This window comes from Accipiter gentilis, chromosome 8, assembly GCF_929443795.1.
Source record: "Accipiter gentilis chromosome 8, bAccGen1.1, whole genome shotgun sequence".
In the NCBI taxonomy this organism is placed as follows: domain Eukaryota; kingdom Metazoa; phylum Chordata; class Aves; order Accipitriformes; family Accipitridae; genus Astur; species Astur gentilis.
In genome coordinates this window covers 2,577,553-2,594,564 of record NC_064887.1, presented here as the reverse complement: position 1 = coordinate 2,594,564, position 17,012 = coordinate 2,577,553, and the positions used below count along the sequence as shown (strand labels likewise).

The window sequence follows — 17,012 nt, the reverse complement described above, 5'->3', positions numbered from 1 at the left end:
TTTTTTAAGTGGTCTCTAATGTGATCCGGTAATTCACAGGTTGGCATTTTGGGTAGTTTTCCTAAATTAAGACATTTTGGAAACAACTTGTTGCTTGCTATTCTTATGCTACCATGCTTCAGCAACCTGTGGCCAAGCAAGTCAGCAAACATAGCACCTGACAACATTTTCACTTGAAGCGTCTAGTTGCACCAGTCTGCTGTTTTAATTAGGCAGCCTTCTTAGCTCTAAATAATGTAAAATTAATAATGAAATTGGGGAAAAAATCTGTGTCAGAGAAAGTACGAAACAAGAAGAAGAGCTGAGAGGCAGAGATGGGAGATATCTAAAGAAATCCTTCAGGGCGAGGTGGATCCGAAGGGCTGTGCAAATTCTCCCTCAAAAAGGCTGTTCTTGGGTCAAAAATGGGATCTCAAAAACCTAAGGCTTCAAAAAATACTGCTTTAAAACAGACATGCCCTTCTTGGGGTGGATGATGCAAATCCCGACAAGGCACCGTGTGAGACAAGCACGTGCTTGGGCCCATTTTTGGGGGTGAAACCTGGGGTTTTTAGGAGTAGCCTGCAAGATGGCAGTGACTGCTGGGTGGGGGCTGTTCAAAGCTGTATTTCTGTATTCAGAGCGTGCTTGTGCACGTCTATATGCAGGTATTTGCACACATGTACACCATATATAAAGATATATATGTTTGTTTGTGTGTTTGCCCCAAGGCCTGCCTGGAGGCGTAGACGCCGCCCCGTAACCATGGCGACGGGTGGCTGGCGGCCCGCCCTTTTCCTCACAGCTAGCCCCGCCCCCTTTCCCAAGCGTGGGCGGGGCCAGCCCGGGAATCGCCTCTTAGGTGACGCTGACGGCTCACGTGGTGCAGGAGGGGGGGCGGGGCAAGAGGTCGGTAGGCGGAAGTCGCTCGCCGCCACCTCAGCTCGGCGTCGTTCAGAGCCCCGAACATGGCGGGCATCAAAGGTACCGAGCGCTCCCCCGGCCGGCGGGCGGCGAACGAGCCGCTTCGCCGCCCGCCGGCCGGGGGTCCCCTCTCTCTCTGAGGGAGCAGAACGATCGGGTTGCGCTTCCAACTTCCCCAGGCATCGCCTCAGCAAGGCGGTGGGGGGGGGGGGGGGGGACGGGACGGGACGGGCGGGCTTGGCGGGGAGGGTTAACCGGTAACCGGTGAGGCGGCTGCCGCCTCACCGCCTGCCTTGTGCCGTTGCAGCTCTCGTGGCGCTGTCCTTCAGCGGAGCCATCGGGCTGACGTTCCTCATGCTGGGCTGCGCCCTGGAGTACTACGGGTGAGGGGGCCGGCTTCGTTTCCAAAACTTCCCCTTCTTAATCTCTGTCGATTGAGGTGTTAAATCTCACTTAATTGAGCTGTTTGGCTCTAGTTATCTTACAGAAGCCGCCCGCTTTCTGGCTCTTGACACGTGGCAGTTTGTTGTGACTAAATACCACCTCCTTAGCCAGCGCTTGCGCTTCCATTAAAAAAGACTGAAAACAGCTCAATACTTCCTCAGGAAAAGCGGTGCCATCTTGCTAAGCAGCCGTTTTTAAACTCGCACAGTTCTTTCCCTTACTTCCCTGTTTCTTTAAACAACCCTCCTACCACAAGACTCCACCTGGGCTGTCTCTTACACTTAAAAATCCAGGCGAAGCTAACGAGAACTCTCACAAAGAGATGAGAGTGCAAGGGTGTGCCTTCGCAGTCGGCTTGTTTATTCTCCCGGATCCCTCTAATTTGGGAAAGCTCTTGGTTCCTGTCCCGCTTGCCAGCATTTCCTGTTCCTTGTGCGGTGACTGTCGTTTTTGTGAGGCGGTGGTGTGAGCTGAATCAGCAAGGTGATGCAAATGTAAAGTCAATTAACCCTTGCTCTTGTGAGAGCGTGGGTCCTGCCCTACACGAGGCCGTATGAGTGTTTGTGCCAATATGCAGGGAAAACAAGGTAGGATTGCCCCTTTGGGTGAAAGCTTGTGGTTAAATCACGTAACCCACTTTTCAAACCATAAAGTAGGATTACAGCTACTGCAATTACTTTTTCTAAAAAGAAGGTACTCTTTATTGAAGCATCTATCTAAACTGATTATGTATTTCCTTTTCCCCCCTCCCCAGTGTATACTGGCCTCTGTTTGTCTTAATATTTTACTTCATCTGCCCCATTCCCCACTTCATTGCAAAAAGAGTAAGTGATGACAGTGATGCAGCCAGCAGTGCCTGCAGGGAACTGGCATATTTCTTCACAACTGGAATTGTTGTTTCTGCCTTTGGATTTCCTATCATCCTTGCACGGGTTGAAGCGGTAAGTTCTGCTTGCTAATTTTAATTGTAAGGCACCAGTTACTGAATGTAATCTGTAAGGGTACTGTTGCTGTTTGTAAATCCTGCCTTTAAGTTCATTATTGTGATGTTTCTAGATTCTGATTGAAGGAATCACTCTGCTGAAATTTTGTCTGTCAATGCTGCTTTTTGACCTGAACAAAGGACTTGCATGACTGAAAAGTTTTTAGCTGGGTTTTTCTCCAGAGTTGTTTTGGTCCAATACAAGATATTAACTCCTCCTACATCTCGTGCCTCTCTGTCTCATCAACTTTTGCACCGCTTTTTGCGCCACCTTCCTCATTTTTATTTCAGAATGTCTGCTTTCTCCATTTAGGATGCTGAAAACTTGGTGACTGGAGTGCATTATCAGTTAAAAGATAAAAGGCCAAACTTCCAGAGTCCCCTTCTGGTTTTCAGAGCATTTCCCAAGCTCATGCTTTGTCTTTCAAAGTCTGAGGAAATCCTGCTAGCTTCTTTTGTCTTTGCTTTCTGAACTGCTCTTCAGTGGTGAGATTTTTGTCATATTTGTTTTGCAAGGCAGAGAACTCTTTCCTCCTGTCTCCCAAACTACCCAACTGCATCTTTATGTGTCGTGTTGCTTTTCCCCTTCAGTCTTTCAGTTTTGCTTAAAACTTGCGTGCTTAGTTTTTAATTTATTTGTAATGCACAACTTCCTTGACACTGCATTTTTGGTTTTAAGTTGTGGACCTGACAGTAGGCAGAACCAGAAGTGACCACGAGGGGGAACTCTAATGCATAGCTATATCTTTTAAGAGTAAATGTCACTTATCTGAGTAAACTTAGTGGGGCAGATCGTTAAATAAAGTTATTTACCTTTAAGACCATGTACTGTTTTCTATGTTTGTTACTGGCATTTATTTGAGAGGCTATCTTTTATTTTGTTGCATAGAAATTAAAGGAGAGCACTAGTTTCACCAGATTTTTTTTCGATGACTTACGTATGGTTTAGTGACTTGTATGGCAAGGTAATTATTTTGTTCTAAAACATAGCATTATTAGCCTGCCTGTTGAATTGATAACATGAGTGGTTGCTAATTGAATAATTAGTCACATGAATTGAATTATTTATTGTTTGTCTTTTTCCTTTATGCTTTTAGCAGCTTTCTGTAGTATTTCGTTTAGTTTATCTAATGCATATAAATAACTGGCCTGAACCTGTCTTATAAGAACTGCTTTGATTGTTTCGTTTCCTTGCATTTCAGATCAAATGGGGAGCCTGTGGTCTGGTGCTGGCTGGCAATGCAGTCATTTTCCTTACTATTTTAGGCTTTTTTCTTGTGTTTGGTAGAGGAGATGACTTTAGCTGGGAACAGTGGTAGGACATCGCTCTGATGCTGGTAATATTTTACAGCATGTATCACCATATGTATACTCTGTCTGTGTATATGTGTATATATTATAACGTGTGTGTGCACGCTGAGATGTATGTATGTGCATATGCATGTAGTGTTACATTATCAGATCATAACATGCTTTTTTAAAATGCATTTCAGCCAAAGGGAAAAGGCCTTTGTGACAGCTGTCTTAGTGTATTCAGTAAAAGCTGGAATCACCGTTGCAAATTTGTCCCTGAATAAGTTTACAAAACATAAGCTGTTTTACTCATTTTTTCACTATATATGCATTAACTTTTGTTTTAATCACAGTAGTATCGTTGATACATATGATATTGGTCAGCATGCCTGTTTGGTTTTTTTAAACATGTAATCAAAACAGGCTAATATAAAGATTATCCTACTTGGTATTGTTCAACTTGATCAATCTTTCTGCTTTGATTAGGGATGAATGAGTACTTGCTTTTCATTTGAGTAATTTAATTTTAGTGTTTTTTCTTGATAGTGTAAAAACCAAACATAGGTTATGCCAACTCTTTTACTCCCTAATGAATGGTTAAAAACCCTTCCTTCCACTTATGGTGTTAATTTAAAAAATAATTCCCCTCCAGAGATACTCAGGCTTTGTCCCTGTTCAACTTAACAACTGTGGATATATTTGGGGAATAATATATTTTAATGCCTCTTTAATGCTTAGAGCCAACTTTACTTCTCTTATGAAGGTTCACAAAAGAAGAAACTATGCTCAGGACACTTACAATCACAATGTAGTATTCAGCTCTGTGTTCTTGTGTGTGAAATGCCTGAATTGCAAAGGAGTGTTCTGCTGGGTAGGACTTCTTAGCTCCTCAGTTCTCATTGCTTTTAAAACATACTTATTCCACTACTATTTTTTTGTCTGTAAGAAAAGATTGTTATATTAAAACACTATATTTTTAATAGCATTATCCTAGTAAACATTCACATAATCACACTTACAAAAGTAAACTTTAATACTGTTTTGACTTGCTGAATCCTGCAAATTGTGGAGGCATGCAGTTTTGTAAAAATGCATTCTGATACAGCCCTAACGCTAGAAGACATTTCAGTAATCTGCAAAGGGGTAAAGGAAGAGACACCTTAGTTTATTCTTTCATAGAACAATGGACGCAAAGAGGTTTCTGCTCTGTGAAGTGAGAAGCTGAATTTCTGCATAGGGTATGTTTTACTATTGCGAGTTCTTTATACTAGTAGCTTGCAAATGAGTGTTTTATAGTTGTGTGAGTTAGTTCACAGCAGACTGCTATCACCCTGTGTAGCTATGAGGGACATTGTGTAAGGAGGTGATAGAATCCACCCTACAAGATGTGGCAGCCTCACCAGCGCAGTGCTTTTTGCCCCCTAAGTTGTACGGAACTACTTACGCTGCTCTCCAAGCTCTCTTAATACTTGTATACTGCAAAATGGTGTCCTGTGGATTGTTGTGCACAGCAAAGGTTAAAAAATTAATGAATGTTACATGAGCGCCCTGATACTGGGTCTTTTATTCATGCTCAATGCCCTAGAAGAAGGGTACAGAAATCATTCTGTGGTCCAAGTAATGTAGCATCACTTAAGTAGGAATAGAATCTCAGGTTTCAGGAAGGTTAATTACATGTTTTAAATTTAAACTTCAGATGAGTGTAAGGTGAACAGTTCAGTGCTGAGGAATGCTGACTAGCTGTATTTTATACTGAAGTGTGTCTAGGCTGTCATTCCCGTAAAAGAAGAATTAACATCAGAGGACAGTTTTTTCTGGATGTTAATGCTTCATCAAAGATATAGCAGGAATATACTTGGGGAGTTGCTGTGCACAAACAAGTTCTCTTGGAGTGTTTTCTTCCTGACTTTAGATGAAATCTGTTGGACCCTACTGATTTGTAAAGTACTAGCATGGAAATTATTTGTTCCAATTATGAGCCAAGTCGTATAGAGTAAGCATAGTTTCCACATACAAGTCCTGCTTCGATTCGTGAAGAAGTTGCTGTTTTTCCTATACAATGGCATTTTTCACTCAAATTAGTGAAGTAAAACAGCAACAATAATACACAATTGAAGTGCCTGATCCTGTAAATGCCTAATGTTGTTGCTAACAATTCTATTTAACTCCTGTTAAAATACTTGTGTGCTTGCAGGGTTAGATTCTTCAGTGTTTTTACTCCTTAGAATTTCTGTACCGAAGCCTGCAGTAGAAGTCTACAAAACTACTCAATTACTGATTAAATTTTGTTTTCAAGACAGTGGTGTGAAAAACAGCTGAGATAGATTTTTCTTTAAGTTAGAGAGTCATTATTTGTAGGACCTGTTGTGGATCTGTTAGTAAATAGTGTGCTTGTGGCAGATTGGGTTACAGGCAGTAAGCATATGACAATCTGAAATGAAAAGGAGGACTAGAGAATGCCGTCTTGAAGAGAGGTTGCTTCTTTGACAAATTACTCTATTGTACTGTATTTCCTTTGATATTACTGTGGTTGGGGTAGGTACCTCATGAAATGGTAAATGTTAAATGGAGAAAGTCAATGCTTTTTTTTTTTTTTTTTCTTCATCTTTTGAAGCAGCTACATGCACTAATCCTTAATGTGAACTTCATGCAGTTTTCACCATGGACTTTTATTTTAAAATGTTTAACTTTTAAAATTGTGTTTAACAGTGTTTAAATCATGGAAATCTTCCTTGACCTCTTTAAAAGTAAATTTGCTTGAATGAATCTTCGACATCAAATAGTCAGGGTAAAAAAAAATTTCAGTGCTTTTTTTTTTTATCAAGAGCTTCGCTCATTCATGCAAACCTGGTGCTTTGATGGCTAGTACTGGGCATACTGTCACTATCTACCAGTAGCAGTTTACTGTGGTTTCTCTGAAATTGTTTTCCTATATGGAAGTGAATACTATGTATCCAAAGTGCCTTAATTTTGATACTATGCCGATTTTGTGAATGCATATACATGGCAATATCACTATGTTTCATAATGAGCTGAAAATCTGTTACTGCATTTTATAAAGCTTCCTTGTCAACTAATCATGTTTTCTGTAATTCAGAATGCAGTGCAGCTTTTGTAACTTGTAAACACTGTTTTTATTGTCTGTGATTGCCAGGTTCTTGAGATGATGAAGTGTTAAAATACAGAAGTTAAAACATATTCTACTTTTTTTTTGAATTGTCTAATAAAACTGACATTTTGAATTGTCTAATAAACATATCTGATGCTTAAATATTTGTCTGTCTTAAATTTGAAGAGATGACAACAGAGTCTTGTGTGAGAGGAAAGACAGAGAAAATATATCCAGTGGTGCTTTCCTAATGGTATAAATGGTATAATGAACAAATTTCAGAAGCCATGATCTAATTGCAATAGGTGGCATTACTCTTATGGCATGCATTAGAATGTGTTGTACAGGCGGTACTCTAATATGCAGGGAAATTATCATCGCTTATCTCCTACGTACCTGGTGAATCTGTGAGCTTTTTAAAGGCATTCAAAAAAAGATGGTGTGTAAGGTAGCACTTGTCCTCTTCCACTTTCCTAGCTTTGAAAGAGCCTAGAGTAAGACACATCTGCTCTGTCCGCACTGATGGGCAGGGACGCAGAGGGTGTCAAAGCTCTCTTTCTTTTCTAGGTCGGTACTCCTGTAGTTAAGTTGGTGAAGGTATTAAGTGGGTGATTTTGATCCCACCAGTGCTTGTGAAAATGAAGCCTGCTCAGTTATTTTAATCAGTTTGTGAAAGCACCCACCATCAGGAGAAGGCTGTAGTGTCTGTGTTCTGAGTAGCTGATGCTTTCTGTTTACAGCAATGATTTGAGCAACTAATTGTTGGAGAAGGTGAGTGTGTTTGCGCTTTGAATCAGTTAGCTGCTGGCTTTGCCCTGTTTTGCAAAATGAATGTTTGGGATTGCTGTTCTGTACTGCCTAGCCCAACGTGCTTTGCGTATAGAATAACTTCAGGCTCTAGGCTTGGTTCCTGAGCTCCTTTATTTAACCTGGTTCTGGATTTGCTAGTATTATCTGTATGGTATAACTTTTATTTCCTGTCCTTTTCACCCTTGTTCTTGTAGCTGCTTGTTTTTGTAGTTAATAGAGCTGTTAACCTGTCAACATAATACTTAGCTGGAGGAAAAAAATAAAATATGCGTGGGGGGTCAGGAGCACGGGGTACCAGTCACAGTCTTGCGCTTGTTTCGTAGTCTCTTCAGTCCTTTAAGAAAGCTGGTAACCTTCCTAACTAGTTATGACCTTGGGTAGCTTTCTAAAAACTTCAAAGAGACTTTAATCCCATAAAATGAATGTAAGCTCATTAATACCTGGGAGTTAACCAAACAAACTTGTCCTAGTAAGCCACATGTAGATTTTTATTGTTAAACTGAAAATTATGTAAAGCTCTAAAATGATCTCTATAACCCTGATCTCAATTGTTAACACAGCATGACTTTTAAGATACTACATCATTTACTCTGCAGGGATTGTTTCTGATCTGTGATAATGGATGAAAAGACTATTTCATGAAGCTGGATGCACACCAGGTACTAATGACTAATTGATTTGTTTAAGTGGCCCCTGCAAATACATGACCAGTATGCGCTAGAGGGCTTTACAGGGAAGTGTCTCGTGATAAAATATGTAAGGAAGCATTGACTGGTGATTTGTGATTAAATTTTAAAGATCAGCTGGACACTCTTACAGAAGCATTTTCTCCAATGGCCTGTTCCTATATTTATATCATCTTCTTGTTTTGCTTTTGTTCTTTATGTTGAGGTTTATTTCAGCTGTGTCTCTGGGTTATTTTAAAAAATTGGTTACAGTTGGGTATGCCCAATGACTAGCACTTCAGCTGGAGGTACTTCACTTATTTATTTTTTTTAATTACTACTTCCCATAGATTAGGTCCAGATTTTAACAAATACTCTGGATACTACTTCTTTCTAATGGCTTGTTTTAAATGGACTGGTTGATTGTTCCCTGCTTCCTCCCTCATGAGGGTGATCATCCCTTGTCTGCAAGTGCAGATAGCTTTCTTCCTGCTGGCCCTCAATGCTTGGAGGTCCTTGTGGCCATCTATGAGGCAGATACTGCTGGGGAGAGGATAGGGATTATAAAAATATGCCTTCTTTTCCCCAGAAAATTCCTAGGGCACAGGAGGAAGATTGTTTTCAAAGTGAGACTAATCCTATGGCTTTGTTTAATAATGTAATTTACATGTAATGAACATAATTGTGCAAAAATTATAACATTGCTGTCTATGAAAATGAAGAATTTCAAATACATAGTTACAGCAGTCCTCCCAGGTGTCGTGATCTGAAACCCTGATATTTTCTTTGTTAGCTGTTTGCTTGCTGACAGCTGAACTGGCATTCAGTGGTGGAAGTTGCCTGTGTTATGTTGTAATTTTAATTGCATGTTTTCCCAGGGAATGCTTGTAAAATTAACTGCTCACTTTTGTGGAGTTTAAAAAAAACAAGCCACACACGCAAGCCCCCCTGAAATCATATTCAAGCTCAAGTTGTATAGAGTTCATTTGAAACCCTTAGGAGGAGAATAGAGTGCTGAGGCTCAAACAGAGCTCAAGGCAAAAAAGGGATGTTGATGTCTCCTGGTAGGTCCAGGAGGTCAGCTGAGGCTATCAATGTCTGTGAATTTTGGTTTTTATCACCTGCTTTGAGCTTCATTTTCTACAATACGGGCTAAGATGCTTCCATTTTCTTGGTCAATATGAATAAATGACAGTTGCTGCTTGGGTGGTTTTGATTGCTTGAGGTTTTGGGGAAAACTTAAAACTGTTTATTGTGCTTTACAAAGCATATGCTTGGAATAAGAGGATTGATCATGACGTTTATATGTTTTGCTTACGCTTTGTTGTGACTCTTTGATCTGGGCTTGTGATTTTGTTATTCATTGAATTCCTGCCCAAGACTAGTATTTCACAATATAATAGGAGCCTTTGTTACCAGTCTTCCATCTTAAAAAACAAACAAAAAAAACCCCAAACAAAAAACAAACAACCAAAAAAAGCCTTTACACAACATAGAAACAGAAGCTGCAATAGTTGTAACTTACTGGCTACTGATCAAATTCTCCCTTTTTGAAGCTGGTGGGAATTTGCTGTTGGTGTCAGTGGGATGGAGAAGGAGGGATGAAAGAGGCCTAATCCCGTTAGATGCTGAAACCCTTACATGTCTGAGGGCAATCTGTGAGCGTGCTTATGAGTCACTTCTATGCAACAGACTGTCCGTCTTGTCCGAGTGTCTGTTTCTTCTGGCTGCGCTACACAGGATACGGGGGTGATGTTGGCTACAAAAATCCATATGCCTGTATTTCAACAGAGGGCACTTTACTCCGGGAGAGGATTTAACAGCTTGTCTTTGTTTCTAGTAACATGGCTCAGTGTCACCCTGCATGGCCAATCTTTCTTTGGTATTCTGGTTTTTTCTAACTAACTAAATGCTAATGATTGCAGTGAGACATTAGGATGTTTTAAACAACTCCATGATGATAAAACAATTTCCCATGTAATATGTCTTGAAAGAGAACTCTGCTCTTAGTTTAATTTTAAAATATGAAGAAATGCAGAATATTTCTCATATGCATACATAAAGTAAATTTTACCTTTTCAATCGGATCATACAAAATAATATACCTTAGGGAGTCCAGAGCATGCTGTCTCTTCTATTCATTCCTTCAGACGCCTGTATTCTTAACAAATACTTTGCTGTTTAATTGAAATCTATAGCAGAAAATGTTAGTTTACAAGGATCTTTTAATAGCTAGACAGATACTTACTAGAAACAATTTCAAAATGCACAGTCTTAATCTGGTAGTCTCATAAGTGAGCAATGTGTAAAGTTAATTAGGATTCAGCAAATATCCTCAGTTAGGATTCAGATTATTCATCTCTCTAGACACCTAAAGATTGATGCAGGTGTCTCTTTGTTCCTCTCCCCTTTTACAGTGATTCTACCCCATCATCAGTCTGTTTTCTTCATCTTTCTTTAGCCCTTTTCCCCCAGGGCCCAGCCCTGCAAGGAAAGCAAAGAAGGTCCCAGCTCCGAATAGGTGTTGAGCTGCAGCTCTGTCCTGACTCCAGCCCTCATCCTAACTCTTGGGGTTGCTGAGAAAGTCCTCAGATCTCTTACCTAACCCTAGCCTGCAGTAGGGCCTGGGGGGTCCCTTCCCTGCTCCACATGTGCCTTTAGCTACAGTTCTGTTAAACAACCAAACAAAACCAACCCAAAGCAACCTTCCCCCAATTGCTGGCAGTTCTATGTTCTCTGGAATCAGAGTGAATTTTGACCTCCCAGTCTGTAATTGCAACCAGTCCTTGCTTCCCCACCCTGATGGGACTGAGCTATTGTCAACTCCGGGTGTCAGAAGAAGCTGAGCCAAAAGCAAGTCACACATTCAAAACAACTTAACAAATACTGATTTATGGATAGTATGAACAAGATTGAAAGAGGGGCAGGCAAGTGGCAATTTAGGAAGAGCTATGTCATAAAATACTAATTGGTTCTGGATGTGAATTGATGGCTCTGACTTCCAATTTCTAATTATTTAAAAATGGTGTTTAACAGAAAGAGGCTAAAAATACTCAATGCTCTTTTGTAAGGACTGACTTTCTCAGATACACGAGGAAACCATTCTGAGATGACAGTTACTTTACCCAGAGAGAAACAGCTTGAGCAATTACAGTTCCTTCTTTTCAGTGCTATTGTCTTGGTTGTCCTTGCCCCATTTCCCCTCATTTGCCTTTTGGTGTCTTTGCTATTAAAGCCAGGATTTGTCGTATAGCATGTATATGTTGGTATAGCAACATGGATATAAAAAAAAGGCAAATTTTTTTTTTTTTTGGCACAACCTCGTTTAGGGAAAAATTTGGGTTTGCATTTTGTAACCACAATGCTGGCTAACTTTTAAAACATCTTGTCTCTCCAAGGTGGATGCTTGGCCTTGAGTTTAAGAGCTCCACAACAGTTTGTGTTGAGGTGCTGAATGCTAACTTCTGCTGTAGTCACTTTTTTGTCAGATGGGTTAATGAACCAGAGGGCTTGTGTAGAAGAACAAAGTTCATTCCTCAGAAGGTCCCTTGGGTTGCGATGAGGATTATCCAGAGCCTCTTTTTAGATGTGGTGAGACTAACCAGAACAGATGTGTGGGCAGCCTTGAGATCGAGTCCTTATTTTCAGAGAAACTAGCACATGCTCTTAAAGAATGTGCATTTTGAGCATCGTTTATTAATACATGATATAAATCCAGCCTTACTAGATAAGGCCAGTATTCACTATACTAGGATGCATTTCATTAACCTTACGCCGGTACAACTGGCACAGCAGAAGTATCTAGGTTATATCCCTGATTTGACTTTTGGAAAAATGGTAGCTCTCTGGGACAATTCCCATTAAATGTGTAAGTACATACATATATATATATATTCATATACTCCCATGCAGACTTCTGTAGGTATAATTTCTTTCTGAAACATAGACTATTGTGCGTCATGACTCCAGGATGAGGAAGGAGTCCACTCTTTCACTATCACAGAACTCGGATTTGAACAGGGAACAAAATATGTGACTGGAAATAAAATCGTAGTGTATACATTAAGAAGAAAAATCTGTTTTCCTGCAGCAAGTCACCTGAAAGACCCCCCCCCCAAAAAATCTTACGGAAGAACTTTTCTCTTGCAACTCAGTGAGTTGTCTGGGGCTTGAATTGGAGTAAACGATGGTGGTTGATCATTAACTAGTGAGAGGATTCCAGCATGAATAAATAAGTCAATCCTGCTCTTCTCAGAGCTTGATTCAGCTCCTGTTGAAATCCCTGGGTTTCAGGTTAGGACTGAATTTTCCGTTCCCTCATTGAGCAGTAAATAGTTTGGTACCTCCATAGTCCAATCTAATTTCAGTGGAAATCTCTTCATTAAACTTAAGAGAGAGAGTGCAGCTGAAGTAGATAAATGTCACGTGAGGTGGCTTTTGAGAAGGCAAAACGCAATGGAGTGCAGTGCAAATGAAAAGGTGGCAGTTCCTCATGGTGCAGCTCCCTGTGAGTCCATCAGTAGCTGTGATGCTACGCGGATATCTACAGCCAGGTTAAAGTTTACAGCTTTTCTTAAGATGCAGGGGTGATATTTCTGTGTTTAAAAAAAAAAAAAAAAAAGTCATAGATGATTGTACTTGGGCTGTAATTTATTACTTGTCTTATTAGTGGTGAGGTATACAGTAAATTTCTTGTGCTAAATCTTAAAGGCTTTTTTGAAAGATTTTTAAAAGATAAACTTTTTCACTAGCTCTGATTTGGCATATTTGGATGTTTTTTGATGTTCTGTTTTAAATATAAGCTCTTACTCATGTCCAAAGTTCTCTACAGAATGGAAGAATTTTTATTAAATTCAAAAACCTAATGTCTGCTTTATAATACTTGAAAGTATATGCTCTGGCAGTGTTTATGATTTACTGTGTTTCGCTGTGTGAAGTTTGTTCTAAAATGGTTTCTCAAACTTTGTGGGCTGTAAGGTATTTTTAAAATGTATACCTCTGATTTGGTATGAAAAATGGCCCAATTAACTTAATTTTAGTTTCTTCTTCTGTTTATACAGTGAATGCTTCTTACAAGTGATAGCAGTCATAGTTAATGACAGCACTGATATTTATGCATATGCCTTTTTCTTTAGTGACAAGAATAATTACACCGATAGACAGAAATAAAGTCAATTTTGGTGGATCATTTACAAATAGATCCTGAACTTTCTGATTCTTTGTAAAAGGCTTTGTATAAGTAAATCAAAGGGTAAAACCATCATTCTTCCATCCGTTTGTCTGACATTTAAGTGCCCATTTTTATTGTACACAACTCTTCTCAGTTATGGTGTAGGGTATTACAAGTTACTGAAGCTAATTGTATTCTCTTCACTAAATCTCTTCTGTAATGTGCAGGTAATGAGGAAGTCTGTAGGTAAACTCATTATGAGGATCCAGTCAATACATGTTTTCCTGTAGCACTTTTAGTAATCACGTTAACTTGATAGCATTTCCCTGGCCTTCTGAAAACTTTTAAATTGCAGTAATAGGCCATTTGTTACGACTGTATTTTTCTTTGGAGATTTGAGTGTGGGAACAGGATTTAGGCTATTTTGTTCCCATTTAAACATGAAAACTTCCTACCCAAAATGAAACCTTTTGAAGTTAGTTGTATTAATCATGTTCAATAGTCACTTTTATCTCTCTTCAACCCACATACATGAAACTGGACTGGTGGAAATGAAAAGTGGCAAGGTAGAGGGAAGGGCAACTGATGCTTAGCTGGGGTTATCCGTGGGTGCCACGGTATTAGCAGCCATTCGGATGTCCTGCAGTCAGACGCACGATGGAATAATGCTGCATTAAATATGACCTTTGTGAAGGGAAAACCTGTCTGAACTGAATAGTCAAATCAGATTTGTGTTTGACGCACTTCAAGTGAGGACCTTTTGGCTAAAGTACCTAATCAATGAGGGAGAATCTTGATGTTTGGAGATGCAGAGTACCTCCCAATGTGCAAAACCAAAGGTCTGTGATGTTTTAAACAGGGTGCAAGGCATGGGGTACAAGTGAAAGACTAGAACATGTTCTGTACCTGAATCTTCTCTTCTGCTCTAATCTAGTCTTGCACGAACAGCTCTGGTCTGCACACAGCACAGCATTTTTGTCTGAGTGGAAGGACGGAAGTTCGCGTCTGGTCTCCTTGTGATCCAGATTTCAAGGTTCACTGGTGTTTGTGGGGGTCCTTGCCAACAAAAACCAGCGGGAGAGGGCTGACTCCTTCCCTGCCCATTCTTCGTGCCTTCTCCAGCATCAGCAGCGGCTTAGCCTTTGCCTCCTCGTGCAGAAGCAAGAGCACTTGGCAAAGGCAGGTAATGCTTTCCGAGGGAACGTTTCCCATGTGGAGTTCATGTGGGAATGAAACACGCCATACGGATCATCTCCCTCCGCACAAGCCTCCTTCCATGCGTCAGCGTGCTCTGAGCCTAGTTCACGCGGCGCTGAAAACTGGGGTTGCTACAATAGGAAACAGCTGTCCAAGTCAGTGCTTGTTGGCTTGGTGCCCACGCCTCGCTGCTCCCATTTTTGCTGCCAAGTCGAGAAGGGCAAAAATTTTCGAAATGCAATGTCACAGTCAGAAGTGCTCTCACCAGCCCCTGAGTATGAGACTGTAGCACCCTTCCTGCTGGTGGTAGGTAGATGGATCCTGCTGGTAGTATGAGCACCTTCACAGGGACTTCACTCCCCCCCCACTCCCTTTTGTTGGGGCTCTGTCTCCCTGTTGACCCTTTCCCTCATACCAGAATCCCATGATCTTCCCTTCGGTCACACCTCCTCTGTGCCAGGGCTATCTGTACACATCATTTCCACCCCGGCAGGGTTCATCTGTTTGTTGTTCTTGCTTTTTCCCGTATCTGGCCCTTCCTAGCCCATTTTTCCCTGTCTTCCCACCACACACTCTTTCTATGTTTTGTATTTTTCTTCTCATGCTGTTTTCCCATGCTGTGCTGTCCCTCTTAGCCATTATTATTTGTCTAGAAAATAAGTCATGCAGAATGTCAACATACTTGGCATAGAGAGGGGTCCACCCGTTCCCCACTCTTTTTTCCACTCCATTTTTCTGATTTCCTTCCAAAACTATTGGCCACTTATGTTGGAATATTCACTGATATTTTGAAATTGTCAGATCTAGCTCTGAAAAGTTACTGAGACAGAAATGTCTTCACTGCTGCACATAATGTCTCGGCAACCTAGTACATCTCTTTTTGAGGTGTGTGCAGGATGTGCTTTCTAATAGGTCTTGATCACAGTGCATCTTAATATGGATGAAATACTGCCAGATTTTGGAGACTGAGACCCAGATCCTCAAGGGTAGATGCCAAACTCCCCCTAAAATTAGTGCCTAAAGATGTGGTTTGGAGCAACATTGAAAAACTGGTAGCTGATAACCAGACACAGTATGCTAGGACTTTGCTCGATATTTAGGTAAAATAATCTGATTTTTAGATTTTTCATTGTTGCAGCTACTTTGGGGCAAATTACACTATTTTCTAGAAGTTAGGAGAAAAAAGCATGCTCTCAGTAGACACTCGATTATGAAACGGATCCAAACGTGATAGACTGAAGAAGATTCTAAGGCTGAGGTAGCTCAGCAAAGGGCTGCTGCCAAAAAGCCTCATGAAATTAATTAATAGTTGCTTGATGAACCACTCAAAATAGCAGTTGTTGCTAAACTGGAGTAGCAGACATGGGATGGTGCTTTTAAGATACCTGGTATCTTCAGCAAGTTGAATTCTGTGCAAACCGAGTCATATGTAATGACAGGGACACAGTACGTCAGGCTGCACAGCACATTGTGCTGCCTGGGGCGTAGAAGGTGAGTTCTGCCTGCCCTGGCAATACGGTGTGTTTGTCCTGGCATTGTAAAATGCTCTGTGGCTATTCCTAGGATTTTAACCATATTCTGGAGGTGATTATGTTCAGAAGTAGGTATTACTGATATGTCGTGAATGCATGTAGTGTTTGTACCAGCAGTTCATATATTACAATGATCTCAATTTACTTTTGAACCCGACACTCGGAAGCAATGCACCCTTTCCAAATGCATAGCAATGAAATCTTTTCCATGTATAGTGTATTCCAGTCATGTAGGTATACTAGCTTACAGTTTAATCACTGCATTTACATGGCCTTGACTCAATATTGTACAAGTCACATAAACCAGATGGATTCCACCTGGAGGAATTTACAGTCTCAGAGACGCTGCAGTGCGACAGTCTATCTGAACACTCAAAATTCTAGTTCATCTCTTCTTCCTTCTTTATTTTAAAATACTTCTGTCTAAACATCAATTTCTGTCTAAACATCAATTTCTCCCTAAATATCAATTTAGACAGAGGTGTTCTTCCTTTATACGCTGGTGTTACATGAGAGATAGACGTTGATTTTGGAGAAAACAAATTTTGAGGCCGTCTGACTAAGCAGTTGGGGGTCACAGCTAGCGGGGTAGAGAAGATCTATACATGGTGCAGCTTGGGAGAAGGTAACATGGAAGGAGTGGGAGAAGAGGTAGAATTAAAGGCTGGCCTTGTGGGCAGAGGCACTGTGGCCTTGCAGGCACTTAAAGGACAGAAAATGAGCGATAGGACTGGCTGGAGTCATATGAGACTAATGACATAAAATAAGTCTTGATGGATTAGGAATTGGTTTGGTTAGAAATTGCCAGTGTAGTTGTGTGGCTTCTGTTTTGCAGGATAGTCTGATAAATGGTTTTATGAAAGCACTGGCTACTCTTGAAGTATAGGAAATATTAGCAAAGGGATTC

The 17,012-nt window shown here is 40.6% G+C and overlaps 1 protein-coding gene across 1 annotated transcript; it reads left to right on the top strand.

Moving 5' to 3' along the window:
* The first annotated feature begins 854 nt into the window (after positions 1 to 854).
* On the top strand, positions 855 to 6,887 carry LEPROT (leptin receptor overlapping transcript). Its single transcript, XM_049808463.1, has 4 exons — positions 855 to 963; positions 1,211 to 1,286; positions 2,102 to 2,288; positions 3,532 to 6,887. Exons 1-4 carry the CDS (start codon positions 948 to 950, stop codon positions 3,646 to 3,648), a joined length of 396 nt encoding a protein of 131 aa, XP_049664420.1. The 5' UTR covers positions 855 to 947; the 3' UTR covers positions 3,649 to 6,887.
* The last annotated feature ends 10,125 nt before the right edge of the window (positions 6,888 to 17,012 follow it).